Consider the following 21134-nt stretch of genomic DNA (forward strand, 5'->3'; position numbering starts at 1 on the left):
CAGTACACAATGCTATAAAATGTGTTCATATCCTTTCGCATTTAGTGTTTTGTTAAAGGAGGAGGAGAAGGTTAGTGTTTAACGTCCCGTCGACAAAGAGGTCATTAGAGACGGGGCACAAGCTCGGATTAGAGAAGAATGGAGAAGAAAAGTGGCCCTGCCCTTTCGAAGGAAACATTTCGGCACTTGCCTGAAGCGGTTTAGGGAAATCACGAAAAACCTAAATCTGGATGGCCGGAGACGGGTTTCAACGGTCGTCCTCCAGAATGCGAGTCCAGTGTGCTAACCATTGCGCCACCTCTCTTGGTGTGTTTTCTTAAACGCAATAACGATACCACATCTTAACCATGAAAAGCGCCCGCATACCATGACACCATCTCCTCCACACTTCACTGCTGCTGCTACAAATGATTGCAGGTAACGTTCTCCTTGCATCTGGCAAACACAAACTCTTTCATCGTATTGCCACCACGTGCAGAGTGATTCATCGCTCCAAATCACTCGTTTCCACTCACCCACTGTCCAGTGGCTTCACACTGGACTCGCATTCGGGAGGACGACGGTTCAATCTCTCTTCTGGCCATCCTGATTTAGATTTTCCGTGATTCCCCTAAATCGCTCCGGGCAAATGAAGGGATGGTTCCTTTGAATGGGCACGGCCGACTTCCTTCCGCGTCGTTCCCTAACCCGTTGAGACCGATGACCTCGCTGTCTGGTCTCCTCCCTCACAGCAACCAAACACAACTCTCTACTTATTACACAAAACTCTCCGCCTCCTGTTATACTGATGGGTCCGACTCCCGTGACATCTAGCAGTCACTTCCATATTACATAGGGCTGTCCGCATACTTTTACATCTACATCTACGTGATTACTCTGCTATTCACAATGAAGTGCCTGGCAGAGGGTTCAATGAACCACCTTCAAGCTGTCTCTCTACCGTTCCACTCTCGAAAGGCGCGTGGGAGAAACGAGCACATAAATTTCTATTATTTTATCATTTCTCCCTATGTAGATGGATGCCAACAGAATGTTTTCGCAATCGGAGGAGAAAACTGGTGATTGAAATTTCATGAGAAGACCCCGTCGCAACGAAAAACGTCTTTATTTTAATGATCGCCACTTCAATTCACGTATCATATCTGTGGCACTATCTCCCCTATTTCGCGATAATACAAAACGAGCTGCCCTTCTTTGTACTTTTTCGATGTCATCCGTCAGTCTCATCTGATGGGGATCCCACACCGCACAGCAATACCCCAGAATAGGGCGGACTAGCGTGGTGTAAGCAGTCTCTTTACTAGACCTTTTGCACCTTCTAAGTGTTCTGCCAGTAAATCACAGTCTTTGTTTGGCTCTACACACAACATTATCTATGTGATCGTTCCAATTTAGGTTATTTGGAATTGTAATCCCTAAGTATTTAGTTGAATTTACAGCCTTGAGATTTCTGTGACTTAACGCGTAATCGAAATTTAGCTGATTTCTTTTAGTACTCATGTGAATGACTTCACATTTTTCCTTATTCAGGGTCAATTGCCACTTTTCGCACCATACAGATATCTCATCTAAATCATTTTGCAATTCGTTTTGGTACTCTGATGACTTTACAAGACGGTAAATGACAGCATCATCTGCAGACAATCTAAGACGGCTACTCAGATTGTCTCCTATGTCGTTAATATAGATCAGTAACACATTCTTGACGAACGCCGGCCGGAGCCGCGCGACTGCTACGGTCGCAGGTTCGAATCCTGCCTCGGGCATGGATGTGTGTGATGTCGTTAGGTTAGTTAGGTTTAAGTAGTTCTAAGTTCTAGGGGACTGATGACCACAGATGTTAAGTCCCATAGTGCTCAGAGCCATATTACGAACGCCGGATATTATTTCTGTTTTACTCGATGAGTTTCGGTTTATTACTACGAACTGTGACCTTTCTGGCAGGAAATCTCGAATCCAGTTGCACAAGTGAGGCGATATTCCATAGCACGCAATTTGGTTAGAAGACGCTAGTGAGGAACGGTGTCGAAAGCCTTCTGAAAATCTAAAAATATGGAACCAATCTGACATCCTCTGTCGATAGTACTCATTACTTCATGAATATAAAGAGCTAGTTGTGTTCGCAAGAAAGATATTTTCTGAATCCGTGCTGATTACTACGTGTCAGTAAATCATTTTCTTCGAGGTACTTCGTAATGTTCGAATACAGTATATGTTCAAAAACCCCACTGCAAATCGACGTTACTGATATGGACCTCTAATTCAAGCGATTACTCCTACTTCCCTACTTACTTTTGATCAGATATTGTACGCCAGCAGGTTAATTTTTACCCCACCATTACATGAAAATGAAGATAAATTTTTAAATATAATTGTCCGATCATACGAAATTAACACGGAAAGAGCTTCAGTGACAGTTTAGATTAATCAAAGAAGAAAAAAACAATGAAACTACACTCCTGGAAAACACATTGACACCGGTGTGTCAGACCCACCATACTTGCTCCGGACACTGCGAGAGGGCTGTACAAGCAATGATCACACGCACGGCACAGCGGTCACACCAGGAACCGCGGTGTTGGCCGTCGAATGGCGCTAGCTGCGCAGCATTTGTACACCGCTGCCGTCAGTGTTAGCCAGTTTGCCGTGGCATACGGAGCTCCATCGCAGTCTTTAACACTGGTAGCATGCCGCGACAGCATGGACGTGAACCGTATGTGCAGTTGACGGACTTTGAGCGAGGGCGTATAGTGGGCATGCGGGAGGCCGGGTGGACGTACCGCCGAATTGCTCAACACGTGGGGCGTGAGGTCTCCACAGTACATCGATGTTGTCGCCAGTGGTAGGCGGAAGGTGCACGTGCCCGTCGACCTGGGACCGGACCGCAGCGACGCACGAATCCACGCCAAGACCGTAGGATCCTACGCAGTGCCGTAGGGGACCGCACCGCCACTTCCCAGCAAATTAGGGACACTGTTGCTCCTGGGGTATCGGTGAGGACCATTCGCAACCGTCTCCATGAAGCTGGGCTACGGTCCCGCACACCGTTAGGCCGTCTTCCGCTCACGCCCCAACATCGTGCAGCCCGCCTCCAGTGGTGTCGCGACAGGCGTGAATGGAGGGACGAATGGAGACGTGTCGTCTTCAGCGATGAGAGTCGCTTCTGCCTTGGTGCCAATGATGGTGGTATGCGTGTTTGGCGCCGTGCAGGTGAGCGCCACAATCAGGACTGCATACGACCGAGGCACACAGGGCCAACACCCGGCATCATGGTGTGGGGAGCGATCTCCTACACTGGCCGTACACCACTGGTGATCGTCGAGGGGACACTGAATAGTGCACGGTACATCCAAACCGTCATCGAACCCATCGTTCTACCAGTCCTAGACAGGCAAGGGAACTTGCTGTTCCAACAGGACAATGCACGTCCGCATGTATCCCGTGCCACCCAACGTGCTCTAGAAGGTGTAAGTCAACTACCCTGGCCAGCAAGATCTCCGGATCTGTCCCCCATTGAGCATGTTTGGGACTGGATGAAGCGTCGTCTCACGCGGTCTGCACGTCCAGCACGAACGCTGGTCCAACTGAGGCGCCAGGTGGAAATGGCATGGCAAGCCGTTCCACAGGACTACATCCAGCATCTCTACGATCGTCTCCATGGGAGAATAGCAGCCTGCATTGCTGCGAAAGGTGGATATACACTGTACTAGTGCCGACATTGTGCATGCTCTGTTGCCTGTGTCTATGTGCCTGTGGTTCTGTCAGTGTGATCATGTGATGTCTCCGACCCCAGGAATGTGTCAATAAAGTTTCCCCTTCCTGGGACAATGAATTCACGGTGTTCTTATTTCAATTTCCAGGAGTGTAGTAATAATACAGTCGCCAGTAGAAGAAGATAGCGCGGTGATAAAATGAACACTAACAGTGTTAATAATAGTGACCTGCTGATGAGAGCCAATGATATTAGATGGAGATCACATGGATGGTGTAAAATGAAATGAAATGAGCGTGCGGCATTGATGGCTGGGAGGCTCCATCCGGGAATGTTTCGGTGCAGAGTTGCAAGTCTTATTTCAGGTGACGCCACACTGGGTGAATCGCGTATCGATGATGATGATGATGATGAGGACAACACAACACTCAGTCCACCAGCGCAGAAAATTTCCAGGCAGGCTGGGAATCAAACTCGAGCCCGCTACATGGAAGGCAAACACGTTACCACTCAGCTAAGCATTATTGTGCTTTGGCAGCAAACGGAGTGATATTACATTCGGTAAGAAAATTCCTCTAAAATGCTTTCTATTTCAGTGTGTTCTGCAATAGAGTGCACACAGAAATGCGAATGCAATGTGTCAAACGCGCGCTATATTTCGTTACCAAGGTTCCAGGGTGTACTGCCGGATGCAGTCGTCGAAGGTCCACGATATTTCAGCGACAATCGTTCCGCCATCATCAGTACCACCTTATGATGGCAGAACGGTTGTGGATCTTCGACGCATCCGGCAGTACACCCGAGAACCTCGGAAGCGACATATACGCTGGGAAAGCCTCAGATCCCATAACGCGCTATATTTGCTGCAATATTCGTTTGTGAGCATTCGAGGTAACTCATCTAAGATCGTTAATAAAATATCAAATTCCTTTCAGTTCTGGGCGCTACAGTCTGGAACCGCGCGACCGCTAAGGTCGCACGTTCGAATCCTGCCTCGGGCATGGATGTGTGTGATGTCCTTAGGTTAGTTAGGTTTAAGTAGTTCTAAGTTCTAGGGGACTGATGACCGCAGCTGTTAAGTCCAATAGTGCTCAGAGCCATTTGAACCATTCCTTTCAGTTCCGATTACCGATTATGAATTTAAACAATAAAACGCACTTCCAAATCGCCAGTTCTCGTGTGGTTTCTCACTTTCCAGGCAGAATATAACAAGCTGCGCAGCTACTTCAGTACAATGTAATATGCCCACTGTCAGAGTATTAAAATTGCTTTGAATACTTCCAAACAGTAAACTTATTTAACTATGTACTCGTACGTACAATCTGGGTAGTAAGTTCCCACAAAAGAAAAACAGAAAATTTCTCCATAAATCACATGCAATTACTACCGGTCTAATTAAATTTGAAGTTAAAATCTTCTGGATTGTTAGGCCGCGTCGTATTTCTGTTAAACGATCGACGTTTCTGACCACTCTGCTGGGATCTTCTTCAGGATATTGTGGTGGAGCACTGTAGACTGAGCACTGTCACAGACTGTCGCGTTCTCTTATAAAAGGGAGTTTTCCTAGCTTGCGCTGGAGGGTAAAAATCTTGTGGCCCCCATTGGTAGGCCATCGCCATTGGATGATAGAGAAGTATTTCTGCGCTGATGTTGAAGACATGGGGTTACTGGTTAAAATAAAACTCTTGTGGCTACCATTGATGGGCCAACGTCATGGTTAGTAATGGACTTTTCCCGTACTTACGCTGCAGAAGAGTTATTGGTCAAAATTCCTCCTGCTGATGTGAATTGGCCATCACCATAGCTTACAAGCGAAACGGGCAGAGCAAAAGAGATATTTGCGACTTAATTGATTTATGTATTCGATCGAGCTATTTTAAATAAACGGTGAATTCTATGAACAGTCTGATGGTCTTGGTATGGGCTCACGCTTGTCGCCTGTAGCAGCTGATATTTTTATGGAACATTTTGAGCAATAGCCATTAAGTAGTGCTCCGCGGAAGCCTTCTTGTTGGCTCCGCTGTATGGATGACACACTTGCTATATGACCACACAGCGAAGAAGAACTTCATGGGTTGCACAATTTCTTAAATGGAATTCATTCCAGAATCAAGCTTACCTTGAAGACTAATAGTGAGATCAATCTCCGTTCCTAAATGTGTTCGTATATAGAAGATCTGACCACACTCTAGGACACTGACTGTATAGAAAGCCTACAATCACAAACACGTGTTTAGAGGCCAATCGCACCACCTCCCAGCCCAGAAGCACGCAATGCTCAACATTCTATTTTCACGTGCCTTCAGTATCAGCGATGACTATAGCTTGAAATCGGATTTTGGATTTTTCAAGAAGACAATGAAGGCCAATGGCTATGACAGTTTGTCTGTAAACAGGACTTTTTAGCGAAGTAAAATTATGCAAGTAGGAATGACCAGGAACCGCTTTCTCCCACTGTTAAGTTATAGTATAGGCAGGCTTCTAGGGAAAAACGGTATTCAGACCAATTTCATCAGTCAAAACAAAATAAAAGACGTTTTCCGACCGAAAACTGATGTAACTAATTTTTCCACACTGCGAGCGTTTATGAAATGACGTGTGGCGGCGGAAAAGTGTTCATAGGGGAAAATGGGAGGACTGTTAAAGAACGTTCGAGGCGGTACACAAAAAAACACGGAATAACATAGCCGTGGACGGAGCTTCTGTGTTACCCATTATTGCCGCTAAGCGTGTACAGCGCAACTTCTTGTTCAGCGCCGCGTATGCTGTCGACCTGGCTTGTCCCGTTCAACTACAGTGATTGTTTTTGCTGGTGCTGTTTTGTTCTTGTTTCGTTTTTTATGATGGCAAGTTTGATTGAACAACGTGCAGCTGTCAAATTTCGTTTTCTACTTGGTAAAAGTTCTGCTGAAGATGATTTAATGTTGAAAACAGCTTACCAAGATGAAGCTATGGGGAAAATTCAGGTGTACGAGTGGTCAGCTCGATTTAAAAATGGCGACACGTCGATTGATGACAAACCTCGTTCTGGACGTCCATCAACTGTCCGAATCGACGAAAATATTGAAAAAATATTCGAGAGCTTGTGCTACAGACCGTCGACGGACAATTAATCAACTGTCAGAGATTAGTGGGTTATCTTGGAGCTCGGTTCAGCGAATTTTAAAGGAAGGTTTTGGAATGAAAAGGGCTGCTGCCAAGTGTGTTCCTCGGGTAACAATGAAAAGGAGCGTCGAGTTGAAATATGTCGTGCTTTGAAAGAACAGCATCAAACTGATCCAGATTTTTTGTCAAAGGTCATTGCTGGTGATCAGCCATGGTGGTGTGGTTACAACCCAGGAACAAAGCAACAGTCAAGCCAATGGTAGACGTCACCGCCACCCCGTCCAAAAAAATGTCGTCAAGTCAAATCAAACATCAAAACAATGCTGATTTACATTCTTTATGCCAAGGGTTTAGTTCATTCAGAGTTTATTTCCCAGATCAGTCCGTGAATCAAAGCTTTAATTTGGAATTACAATTAAATGAATATCCCCTAGGTGCATACAGGTGTTGATATAATTCAACGGGGACAGTTGAAAATGTGTGCCCCCACCGGGACTCGAACCTGGGATCTGCTGCTTACGTGGCAGACGCTCTATCAATCTTCTTTTTAAATTCGTTTTGTTCTATATTGATCATTGAACTTGTTCGGGGCGAACGTCCGATGACACCCGTTTAGGTTCTTCGTTGATCCATTCGCTCAGTTTTCTGTTACAGAGGGCAGCTAACCCTCTGACCGAACACGCTGAGCTACCGTGCCGCCTAGATCCATCTGAGCCACCGAGGACACAGAGGATAGTGCGACTGCAGGGACTTATCTCTGGCACGCCTCCCGTGAGACCCACATTCTCAACTTATTGTCCTGCACTATATTCATAGTGCCCCTGTCCGTTATACTCATTACTCGCGGCTTTTTGCCGATTCCCGTAAGACTTCGGGCACTGTTTGTGCATCCGCACAGAAGAAGATGGTCAAATGGCCGGTGAGCCTTAAGTATATACACTACCGGCCGGTAAAATTGCTGCACCACGAAGATGACGTGCTACAGACGCGAAATTTAACCGACAGGAAGAAGATGCTGTGATATGCAAATGATTAGCTATTCAGAGCATTCACACAAGACTGGCGCCGGTGGCGACACCTACAACGTGCTGACATGAGGAAAGTTTCCAACCGATTTCGCGTACACAAACAGCAGTTGACAGGCGTTGCCTGGTGAAACGTTGTTGTGATGCCTCGGGTAAGGAGGAGAAGTGCGTACCATCACGTTTCCGACTTTGATAAAGGTCGGATTGTAGGCTATCGCGATTGCGTTTTATCATATCGCGACATTGCTGCTCGTGTTAGTCGAGATCCAATGATTGTTAGCAGAATATGGAATCGGTGGGTTCAGTAGGGTAATAGGGAACGCCGTACTGGATCCCAACGGCCTCGTATCACTACCAGTCGAGATGACAGGCATCTTATCCGCCTGGCTGTAACGGATCGTGCAGCCACGTCTCGATCCCTGAGTCAACAGATGGGGACGTTTGCAAGACAACAACCATCTGCACGAACAGTTCGACGACGTTTACAGCAGTTTGAACTATCAGCTCGGAGATCGTGGCTGCAGTTACCCTTGACGCTGCATCACAGATAGGAGCACCTGCGATGGTGTACTCAACGACGAATCTGGGTGCACAAATGGCAAAACGTCATTTCTTCGGATGAATCCAGGTTCTGTTTACAGCATCATGATGGTCGCATCCGTGATGGCGACATCGCGGTGAACGCACATTGGAAGCGTGTATTCGTCATCGCCATACTGGCGTATCACCCGCCGTGATGGTATGGGGTGCCATTGGTTACACGTCTCGGTCGCCTCTTGTTCGCATTGACGGCACTTTGAACAGTTGACGCTACATTTCAGATGTGCTACGACTCGTGGCTCTACCCTTCATTCGATACGTGCGAAACCCTAGATTTCAGCAGAATAATGCACGACCGCATGTTGCAGGTCCTGTAAGGGCATTTCTGGATACAGAAAATGTTCGACTGCTTCCCTGTCCAGCACATTCTCCAGATCTCTCACCAACTGAAAACGTCTGGTCAATGGTGGCCGAACAACTGGCTCGTCACAATACGCCAGTCACTACTCTTGATGAAGTGTGGTATCGTGTTGAAGCTGCATGGGCAGCTGTACCTGTACACGCCATCCAAGCTCTGTTTGACTCAATGCCCAGGCGTATCAAGGCCGTTATTACGGCCAGAGGTGGTTGTTCTGGGTACTGATTTCTCAGGATTTATGCACCCAAACTGCGTGAAAATGTAATCACATTTCAGTTCTAGTATAATACATTTGACCAATTAATACCCGTTTATCATCTGAATTTCTTCTTGGTGTAGCAATTTTAATGGCCAGTAGTGTATATATATGGTATACTTTAATTTGGAAGTTTTAAGAAGATTGTGCTGCAGTGTTCATAAAAAAAGACCCAATATGTGGCAGACAGAAGACTGATTCTTCCACCACGACAATGTACCTGCACACACAGCGATCTCCGTTAGACAGTTTTTGACTAAAAATGGCATGTTTCCGCTGCCACACACCTGACCTGGCTTCATGAGACTTTTTCTTATTTCCAAGCATGAAAACGAGCATGAAAGGTTTCTTTTGGTACCCCATTGCACACAGGGAAGCGAATGCCACACGCGGCTAAAACAAAGTGTGAAATCGGTGGTAGCGAAACATCACGACAGCTGTGGCCTTGACATCGGTTTCAATAAAGTACTTGTGCTGACTAAGGAAACTAACATTTATAGAAGTCCGAGAAGCGACTGAAATTTCCGAGAAGGCATGTAACTTCAATAGAGGTGACGGCTATAGGCTTCCGGCGTCGTGGCTCCCTGCCAACAAGGAAGTGGATACGCGGCCTCGGCGTGCGAGCAACACAGACAGCGCCCTGGAAGCCTCCTCTGCGGACAGTAATGCTTTGAATAAACGTAAGCCCTCTCTTGCTCCGCCCGTTTAGCTTATACCCAATTATGATGGCTCACCAATGACAGCAGGAGGATTTTTAACCAATAACTCTTCTCTAGCGCCGGTCGGAGTGGCCGTGCGGTTCTAGGCGCTACAGTCTGGATCCGAGCGACAGCTACGGTCGCAGGTTCGAATCCTGCCTCGGGCATGGATGTGTGTGATGTCCTTAGGTTGGTTATGTTTAATTAGTTCTAAGTTCTAGGCAACTGATGACCTCAGCAGTTAAGTCGCATAGCGCTCAGAGCCATTTGAACCATTTTTCTTCTCTAGCATTAGTGCTGGAAAAATCCCTTTCTAACCATGACGTTGGCGCATCTATGGCAGCCACAGGAGATTTAGCCAATACCCCCTTCTTCGGTATTAGCGCGGGAACATTTCTGTTACTGCCTAATGACGATGGGTCACCAACAGTAGTCGCAAGAATTTTACCCAATAATCCCACTTCTCCAGCACAAGCGCGGGGAATCTCCGTTTTATAAGGGAAAGCGACACTGGTCTGTGGCCCAAACAACGGCCCCAACCTTTCTCTCCCACAGAAACTGAAGGCATCCGATCGGAGATCAAACTCGTAGGGTCCGGAATTCCGCAAGGCTCGGTCTTGACGCCAGTTTACAATCTACGTCAACGAGATGCTGGCCATTACAAACGAACTGGCACAGTTCGCTGATGACACTGTGTACTTTACGAGTGGGCACCAACATAACGCCAACATCAGAAGACTACAGACACAATTGAACCTCATCACATAGTGGTACAGACATAACTAAAATTACCCTGGCCAAAACAACGTCAATATACTTTAGCAAGAAGACGAAACAGCTAGACGAAACCTTACTATACAAAGCAAAAGGTGCCATGGAGCTCAACTGGCAAGTATCTTGGAGTCATCAATCGGCACCTTCTTTTTTTTTTCATAGACACGTGCAAGCCCTAAAACGAAAGTCTCTGGCATGCCAAGGGAACTGATACTACTATTCCACAGCAGGCAGCTCAACATCTCAACAAAAGTTAGTGTACAAGGGAACTGTACTATCAAAAGTACTGTATGGCAGCACATCAAGAGGCCTAGCTAGCAAGACCCAAATGCAGCGCATCCAATCGTTACAACATAAAGTCCTTCGGTGCTTACTTGGAACTTCGCGATACACCCGCATCCAGGCACTGTATTTGGAGCTCAATATGGAAGCTATTGTAGAAATGATCAAACTCAGATCTACTAAAATCCATGAGAAATTAGACCAACTCATAATTTTCATACGTCACATCCGAGTAGGAGATACCACCAGAACAGAACCCTTGCATCGCTACAGCGTCACCACGGCATTAGTTGAATAGGAAATTAAACACAAAGCACTACAGATAAAGAAGTAAGGAAGAGAAACTTATGGACCTATGACCCTAGCAAGTACTCCCCAAATGCTACGAACTAAACTTTAAAGTGTCACCGAGAAGCAGAGATCGCTGAGGAAGAGTTGGGGCTGAAACAAAGTAGGTGGGGGGGGGGGGGGGAAGGGGGAGGGGAGGGGGGAGGAGAGCCCTCAGACAGTCTCAGTTTACAGTGAACATCACAAGATCCTGAAGAAGATCCCAGCTGAAGGGTCGAAACGTCTATCGTTTAAAAGAAATACAACTCAGCAATACGACTCAGCCTAACAACCTAGAAGATTTTAACTTCAGTGAGGACAGCCACGAAAGCCTGCAGAATTACTACTATATTTTTGACTTATAAATGGATTTTGATAACACTTCTTTATTTCGTTTCTCTTACCGATTATAGATGTGCAGCGGAGTAATAATGTAGCACATAGCGTGTTGAATACAGTACTGAGAAAACTTTTTCGGTTGTAACACTTTTAAATTCTAATAGAGTAATTGTTAGTAGATACATGGTCATGTTGTACCCTGGAACAGTTTCGCGCATCTGGGAAAACACGTTTCTGGAGTAACTTTCGTAGTTCCAGAAAAAGCCTGCAGCAAACATGCGACCTCGCACTCAAGGAATTCCTTGCCAGCCATATTACAACAAAACGCGCTTGCGTGCAAACCTGGCCCAATGTTCCCAATTACACAGTAATATATAACTGAGAAAAACTAATCGAAGTTTTCCAGATGTACGCATATATTTTGATACAAAAACGAGATTCTGTGCATTCAAGAGAAAGTGAATGCCATCATTTCAAAATCAAATGAGAAAATAAATTTACATGGCTGCCTGGAGGCTAAAGCCTGAAAAGTGTTCCAAGGTACAACACCGTCCCCTACTCAAGGGCACTGAACCAATTTGGAGTCTACTATTAATTTATGCACGACAAAATTTTTCACTTTTGCTCTGTATGTAACACCAGCCTGAAACTCTTTTCCCAGATGATGAGCGACATCTTCCTTGTGGAACCAGCGGACTCAGCTGTGCGGATCATCGCCAATCATTCTGATTCTGCACCCGTGTACTACTACCAGTTCGACTACCGGGGACCTGAACTGGGCAACACAACATAAGGTAAGTGGTCACAGCTTGTGTGCTTAATGATCGACATGAGCCAGTGAGCCGAAAGAAGCTACACTACTGGTAATTAAAACTGCCATACCAGAACCATAGCAAGTAATAAAATTTTGCTTTTGTGCGTCTATATTATGGCAGGAGCAATAAAAGATTAAATCTGTATCTGATTTAGGGGTACATAGACCACGAAATTTAGCGCACAAGACAGTCAACTCTGGCAGCAAAAGTGGCTCAACCCGAATGGGCATTGCCGGCCGCAGGTGGCCGAGCGGTTCTGGGCGCTTCAGTCCGGAACCGCGCGACTGCTACGGTCGCAGGTTCGAATCCTGCCTCGGGCATGGATGTGTGTGTTGTCCTTAGGTTAGTTAGGTTTAATTAGTTCTAAGTTCTAGGGGACTGATGACCTCAGATGTTAAGTCCCATAGAGCCATTTGAACCATTTGAACAGAATGGGCATCGAGCCGAACTGAGCTTCGATGACAGATTCGTGTGCGTATTTCTATGACGCTTGGAATGCCCGAGTTCATCAATTGTAGTTGCTTGGAATACATTTGGGATTGTCAGGGGCTGTTACTCGTTCACCGCCTGCCTCGAAACACCGCAGTAAATGTAGAGACATACTAAAACGTCTCGAGGAACCTGCAATCTGCCATCAAAAGAAACGTCGTGGACTTTTGTTTCGCAGAAGTCACTTCCTTTATGACAATGCTCGGCCTCATGAAGCTCCAATGACCCACGCGGAGTTCGGTAGGCTCAACCCGGAAGTTTTCCGCGTCCTCCGTATCGCCAGATCTTGCTCCCCAAGTGAATCAAAGATTATCTTACATGAAAACAGCTGGTTACTAGCGCATAACCCGACCTGGTACAATACTTGGTTGGAAAAACTTGTGGCACGTTACCAAAAACATAACGACTATGTAGAAAAGTAACAGAAGCGTTGTAGAATATCAGTCACGTGTAATCTATTTTATAAAATAGGGAAACTTACTTACTGGACGCACCTCGTAAAAATCCTTGGATATCAAAGGTGATTTGAATTAGATGAAAGGAGAAAATACAAAAGTGTAGCAAATGAAACAGGCTAAAGGGAGTACAGACGTCTAAAAACTTACTGACAGCAAGTGAAAAACGGCTAAGCGTGAATGACTCGAACACAAATGTAAGGATTTGGAAGGAAATGTCACTAGGTGAAAGATAGATCCCGCCTACCGTGAAATTAAAGAGGCCTTTGAAGAAAAGAAAATCAATTATATGAATATCAAGAGCTCAGATGGAAAACCGGTCTTAAGCAAAGAAGGGAAAGCTGAACAGTGGAAAGAGTATACCGAGGGTCCACACTAGGGAGACGTACTAGAAGGCAATATTATAGAAAGGGTGTAGGACGTAGATGAAGATGAGATGTGAGATATGATACTGCGCGAATAATTTAACAGAGCACCGAAAGAATTACGTCGTAACTAGGCCCCTGAAGCAGACGACGTATGCTTGTGAGAGCCAGTCATGACAAAACTATTCCACCTGCGTCTCAGAAAGGTGAAATACTCTCAGACTTCAATATGAATGCGATAATGCCAATTTTAAAAAATGCAGGTATTGACAGATGTGAATATTACCGAACTATCCGTTTAATAAGCCACTGTTGCAAAATACTGGTAAGAATTCTTTACAGCTGAATGAGGAAAACTGGTAGAAGCCGACCTACGGGAAGATCAGTCCAGATTCTGGAGAAATGTAGGAACACGTGTGACACTATTGCGGTTAAGAGTGCTGTTAGAAGATAGGTTAAGGAAAGGCAAACATATGTTTATAGCATTTGTAGACGTAGAGGAAGCTTTTCACAATAGGTCTTCGAAATTCTGGAGGTCGCAGGGGTAAAATACGGGAAGAATAAGGTTATTTAAAATTTGTGCAGCAGCAAGACATCAGTTATGTCTACTTGTGTAGTAACCAAACATTGGCTATAGGGGTCGAAGGGCGTGAAAGGAAAGCAGTGGTTGAAAACGGAATGAGACAGGGTTGTTGCCTTCCCCGACGATATTCAATCTGTACACTGAGCAAGCTGTGAATGAAAGCAAGGAGAAATTTGGAGTAGGGATTAAAGTTCAGGGACAAGAAATAAAAACTTTGAGGTTTGCTGTTTGCCGTTTACGTTGTAGTTCTATCGGAGACAGCAAATTATTTGGAAGAGCATTGAATAGAATGGACAGTGCGTTGAAAGAAGGATATAAGATGAACATCAACAAAAGTATTGAAATGTAGTCGAATTAAATCAGGTGATGCTGACTTAGATTAGAAAACGAGACGCTTAAAGCATGTAATGTCTCTAAAAATGTTATTGCTAATGAAAAATTATTTAATTGTTATCGATTATCACTTCTGGTTATTATTTAGCTTTACAGGTTTGCCAGTTAAAGTCCATTAATAGAAATTGCGGCCTATGTATTTTCATTGAGGTCGACCTGTTTACTAACGCGTCACAGTGTCATTTCACTGATTCTTGTAATGAATTATTGCAATTAATAATACTTTCTGCCTTCTCTAGCATAAGAGTATGGCTTTAAAATCAGGGGATAGCACACATCTGTGGCTAGCTAACTCACTACGTAGTAGATAGACATTATAAAACAAAAATTCCATGTGAAATCTCTCACCGAAATTAAATATCAAACAGTTTGGATTAACTTCAGTTCTCATTTAGTTGGTGTAATGCTATTTTACTGAGGAAATAATTTTAATAGCTCTTCGTTACACGTAGCCAGGCCCGAAACACAAAAAAATTACTTAAAGTCCACCTACTTGGAAGAAACCATAAAATATTGGCTGCACCAGATCAAGTAGTCCTGTGAAAGAAAGTATTAGTATTTGTTGCGCTGATATGAGTGCTGCTGGAAAGAAAAAAGGTCTAAATTCAGTTCTACCGCTTAATGGCGGAGATCTGGTCAATCAGGCGCTGCTAGATTGTTTTGCCGTTGGCTTGCTATGAATGGTGAAATAATTCAGATATAGGTATTTGACTCAGGGCATACAAAACTACGGAATAGAGACATGAAATAACCAGTTTTAAACATTTCTCTATTTTAACAGTTGATTCATAGCATATACGGCTACAAACTTGATATGGCTACGTAAGTTGTTATCACATATACGGGAACAAGAGAACGAGAGACAGGGAGCGTACATCGTCTCCTCTACATATAGAAAAATCATGTATTCTCATTAACACATTTCCACAATATGTCTGTACGACGGATATCATCTGTGATTTAACATATTAATAAGTTTTGCAAAATTAATTATTTCTGTTAATAGGTTTGTCTACACGTCCAAATGACAGTACAGTCTCACATATATTTTATGACAACGTATAGGGACGCCATAAGCAGTAGATGAGTTTTGCTATTTGGGCAGTAGAGAAGTTATAAACTGTACTCCGGCAACGACAATAAAAGCATTTCTGAACAAAATAAATTTGTTAACATTAAATATAAATTTAAGTGTTGGGAACTCTTTTCTGGAGATATTCGTCCGGAGAGTACTCTGCGCGGAAAAAAAATAGTGGACAATAAACAGTTCAGACAAGGAGAGAATAGAGACTTCTGAAATGTGGTCCTACAGTATAATGCTGAAGATTAGAAGGGTAGATCGCCTAACTAATGAATAAGTACCGATAAGAATTAAGGACCAAAGAAATTTGTGTCTCAACTTGACTGAAAAAAGGGATCGGTTGATACTCCACGTTCTGAGACACCAAGGGATCGTTAATTTAATACTGCAGTGAAGTGTGACTGGAAAAAATTATAAAGGGAGACCAAGCAATGAATGCAAAGAGGAGTCCAAATGGATGTAGGCTGCAGCAGTTATTCAGAGATGAAGAGGCATGGGGAACTGCCTCAAAGCAGTCGTGAGACTGAAGTCCACAACAACAACGAAATGGCTTGTGATTGGTGGCATTTTGGTCTCTCGGCAACCTGCACCCAGATGTTTTAAGTGGGTGAGAGATCGGAAGAACATGCTGGCTAGCTCAGCAATCCAACAAGTTATGTCAAGGTAGGTAAGGGCAGCTACAGAAGGCATTGTGTTATTTAGTTGAAAGATAATGATACAGAGTCTTCCGAGATAGGGCACAGTCACTGCCCTTAACACATTACAAACGTAACACCTTCTGAATGGATTACGAGTTGTGTAAACCAGAGGTGATCGTGCTGTGAGCCCAACGGCAACCCATCCCATAACACCAGTTTCTGAGCCTGTATGACGGTGACGGGCGTAATATGGCAACGTGCGTTCTTGTCGGAGCCTCCACTTACAGATACACCTCGCGTGGTGCTGTACACAGAACAGGGATCCATCTGGACAGATGATATAGTGCTATTCCTATGTCCAGTGTCGTCGTTGCTCGCACCAGTGTCGGCGCGTCTCTCTCTGCCATAGCGCCAAGAGGAGTCGCAACAACTTTCGCTGCTCAGGACAGTCTGTGGTTGCGCTGCCCATGAGGATCCTTATCTTCCTCAAAACAATCCCGTTTACTGGCTCAAGGTCGTGAACTTGTTGTACAATTCTGCATGATGGCGCTCAACAATATGTGTGTCCTCTCAGGTGCTAGTCAAGTGGGACTATTGAGATCGTTTGTGAGGTTGAGTGTGGCTCTTCTGAACCCCTCGATTCTACATTGGCATGACAGTCACAGGATTCCCAACAAGACGAACAGCGATATGGCGGAACTATAAACTGCAGCCTCGATAAGTCACGATCTTGCTGCTGTGAATTCCAGCTAATCCTTTTAGACGTTTCCTCTCTGACAAAAGGCCTAACATGATCTTCTCACAAACAAACAACTAAAATGCTATTTGGAAACTAGAAACGCGTTTAGTATTCTTCCATTATGCACAGAATCCTGCGATTGTCATGCCAGTATGGAATCGATGGGTTCAGAAGTGCCATACTCAGCCACACGAAGCACCTCTATGGCCCCACATAACTAGCGCCTGAGAGGACGAACATATTGTTCAACTTGGCCATGCAGGACTGTACGGCAGTCACAATGAAATGCAAGTATTTGCGTAAGAACTGTATTGTGCACTTTGTGCCAGTTTCGTATTGATGACTTGTTGCCTTCAAGGGGTTGCAGCTCTAATGGCCAGCAGTGTATCTGTTATTGTGTCCCACATCAGCGACAATGATCTTTTGTAGTTTCATTATTTTCATCATGGCAGCGACAACAGCAACAGCTAAGAAATTGCGTCGAATGAAAACCAGCCCACAGTTGCACTAAATTATGTTTATTTTAAACCTTGACTGTGGTTTCTGCTATAATAATATAGCATTCTTCAGAAGTCACACTAATAAATGAAAAATTTCTTAGCCCAGCGGCTGCGTCAAGGCCAATAAAATAACTTCAACAGACATAAGCCTGTTTCGAACATAAGTAAAATTACATATGGCACCGTATGTCCTCTGTCACAACCTCTGTATAACAGACACAATTTAGTGCAACTGTGGGCTGTTTTTCATTCCAGACACTTTTGTAGCTTTTAATTTTGTCTGACGGAAATGAACAGTCGTCTTTAGTTCCTTGTACACCATACAGGAAGGACGCATTTCTTCCTCTCTTCTCTTTTGGTTTTCTTTATAATTATTTCAGCGCTACAAAATTCCGCTCATCAGGCAAGAGCTTAAAAGAATAACAAAATCAAAACGATAAAGACGATAAATTTTGCTGGCATCTACATAAAAAAAGACTGTTGTCTTCCTTTTTAAATTAAAATCATAGGACTAAAAGCTAAAAAATAAAAGTATATACTTTTTTAAAACACATCGCAGAAAGGTGACATTCTTCTAAGAAAAACGCACTGCAGTTCCACATAAAACTTGAAGGACTTTCACTGGGGAAAAAGGATCTCTAGAGGACAGAATGTGTTCTACAGGGTTGAGGGGTGTGGGTAGAAAAAATATAGGGGTCCGTCAGGTAGGGAAGTATTGTTGTTGTTGTGGTTTTCAGTCCTGAGACTGGTTTGATGCAGCTCTCCACGCTACTCTATCCTGTGCAAGCTTCTTCATCTCCCAGTACGTACTGCAGCCTACATCCTTCTGAATCTGCTTAGTGTATTCATCTCTTGGTCTCCCTCTACGATTTTTACCCTCCACGCTGCCCTCCTATACTAAATTTCTGATCCCTTGATGCCTCAGAACATGTCCTACCAACCGATCCCTTCTTCTAGCCAAGTTGTGCAACAAACTCCTCTTGTCCCCAATCCTATTCACTACCTCCCCATTAGTTATGTGATCTACCCATCTAATCTTCAACATTCTTCTGTAGCACCACATTTCGAAAGCTTCTATTCTCTTCTTGTCCAAACTAGTTATCGTCCATGTTTCACTTCCATACTTGGCTACACTCCATACATATACTTTCAGAAACGACTTCTTGACATTTAAATCTATACTCGATGTTAACAAATTTCTCTTCTTCAGAAACGCGTTCCTTGCCATTGCCAATCTACATTTTATATCCTCTCTACTTCGACCATCATCAGTTATTTTCCTCCCAAAACAGTAAAACTCCTTTACTTCTTTAAGTGTCTCTTTTCCTAATCTAATTCCTTCAGCATCACCCGACTTAATTCGACTACATTCCATTATCCTCGTTTTGCTGTTGTTGATTTTCATCTTATATCCTCCTTTCAAGACACTGTCCATTCCGTTCAACTGCTCTTCCAAGTCCTTTGCTGTCTCTGACAGAATTACAATGTCATCGGCGAACCTCAACGTTTTTATTTCTTCTTCATGGACTTTAATACATACTACGAATTTTTCTTTTGTTTCCTTTACTGCTTGCTCAATATACAGATTGAACAACATCGGGGAGAGGCTACAACCCTGTCTCACTCCCTTCCCAACCACTGCTTCCCTTTCATGTCCCTCGACTCTTATAACTGCCATCTGGTTTCTGTATAAATTGTAAATAGCCTTTCGCTCCCTATATTTTACTCCTGCCACCTTCAGAATTTGAAAGAGAGTATTCCAGTCAACATTGTCAAAAGCTTTCTCTAAGTCTACAAATGCTAGAAACGTAGGTTTGCCTTTTCTTAATCTAGCTTCTAAAATAAGTCGGTGGGACAGTATTGCCTCACGTGTTCCCATATTTCTACGGAATCCAAACTGATCTCCCCCAAGGTCGGCTTCTACCAGTTTTTCCCATTCGTCTGTAAAGAATTCGCGTTAGTATTTTGCAGCCGTGACTTATTAAACTGATAGTTCGGTAATTTTCACATCTGTCAACGCCTGCTTTCTTTGGGATTGGAATTATTATATCCTTCTTGAAGTCTGAGGGTATTTCGCCTGTCTCATGCATTTTGCTCACCAGATGGTAGAGTTTTGTCAGGACTGGCCCTCCCAAGGCCGTCAGTAGTTCTAATGGAATGTTGTCTACTCCCGGGGCCTTGTTTCGACTCAGGTCTTTCAGTGCTCTGGCAAACTCTTCACGCAGTATCGTATCTCCCATTTCATCTTCATCTACATCCTCTTCCATTTCCATAATATTATCCTCAAGAACATCGCCCCTGTATAGACCCTCTATATACTCCTTCCACCTTTCTGCTTTCCCTTCTTTGCTTAGAACTGGGTTTCCATCTGAGCTCTTGATATTCATACAAGTCGTTCTCTTTTCTCCAAAGGTCTCTTTAATTTTCCTATAGGCAGTATCTATCTTACCTCTAGTGAGATAAGCCTCTACATCCTTACATTTGTCCTCTAGCCATCCCTACTTAGCCATTTTGCACTTCCTGTTGCTCTCATTTTTGAGACGTTTGTATTCCTTTTTGCCTGCTTCATTTACTGCATTTTTATATTTTCTCCTTACATCAATTAAATTCAATATTTCTTCTGTTACCCAAGGATTCCTATTAGCCCTCGTCATTTCACCTACTTGATCCTCTGCTGCCTTCACTACTTCATCCCTCAAAGCTACCCATTCTTCTTCTACTGTATTTCTTTCCCCCATTCTTGTCAATTGTTCCCTTATGCTCTCCCTGAAACTCTGTACAACCTCGGTTTAGTCAGTTTATCCAGGTCCCATCTCCTTAAATTCCCACCTTTTTGCAGTTTCTTCAGTTTTAATCTACAGTTCATAACCAATAGATTGTGGTCAGAGTCCACATCTGCCCCTGGAAATGTCTTACAATTTAGAACCTGGTTCCAAAATCTCTGTCGTACCATTATTTAATCTATCTGGTACCTTTTAGTATCTCCGGGATTCTTCCACGTATACAACCTTCTTTTACGATTCTTGAACCAAGTGTTAGCTATGATTAAGTTATGCTCTGTGCAAAATTCCACCAGGCGGCTTCCTCTTTCATTTCTTGCCCCCAGTCCATATTCACCTACTACGTTTCCTTCTCTTCCTTTTCCTACTACCGAATTCCAGTCACCCATGACTATTAAATTTTCGTCTCCCTTCACTATCTGAATAATTTCTTAGGGAAGTAAGGAGATGAAAATAGGTTTCGGGATGGAAAGTGGGAAGACAAAGTGAGGAGGAGTTTAATGTGTAGTTAGGGAAGTGGTATCAGGAGGATAGGGCTGGAGAGCAATGAAGAGGGCAAAGGAGAAGAGAGCCCTGATGTGGAGTGGAATGAGTTGGGAAGAGTTACAGTTCGTAGGATGGATCATTATCGGAGTGATCTCATTGTCTGGGAAAGGGAGTTGGTTGAAGTTCCGTTGGGATAGGCTTTGGAATTTGTGTTGGTGTAGGAACGATGGGATGTGGTTGTAAAGACGCGGCAGTGTACCGGGATTAGCGATCAGAGGGGCAACAGTACGGTTATAGGAATCTAGTTTTCGGATAGTGTAGGATATGTACTGGT

General features: G+C 44.1%; 1 protein-coding gene across 1 annotated transcript in view; it reads left to right on the top strand.

Annotated features, from left to right (window-relative positions):
- Window positions 1-12269, top strand: part of LOC124594630 (venom carboxylesterase-6-like) — a 40669-nt gene extending 28400 nt beyond the window's left edge. Inside the window, exon 6 of the mRNA XM_047133000.1 lies at window positions 12138-12269. Within this exon, the coding sequence (XP_046988956.1) occupies window positions 12138-12269 (132 nt within the window). The remainder of the gene's footprint in view (window positions 1-12137) is intronic.
- Window positions 12270-21134: the final 8865 nt, after the last annotated feature.

Source organism: Schistocerca americana, chromosome 2 (assembly GCF_021461395.2).
Source record: "Schistocerca americana isolate TAMUIC-IGC-003095 chromosome 2, iqSchAmer2.1, whole genome shotgun sequence".
Taxonomy (NCBI): domain Eukaryota; kingdom Metazoa; phylum Arthropoda; class Insecta; order Orthoptera; family Acrididae; genus Schistocerca; species Schistocerca americana.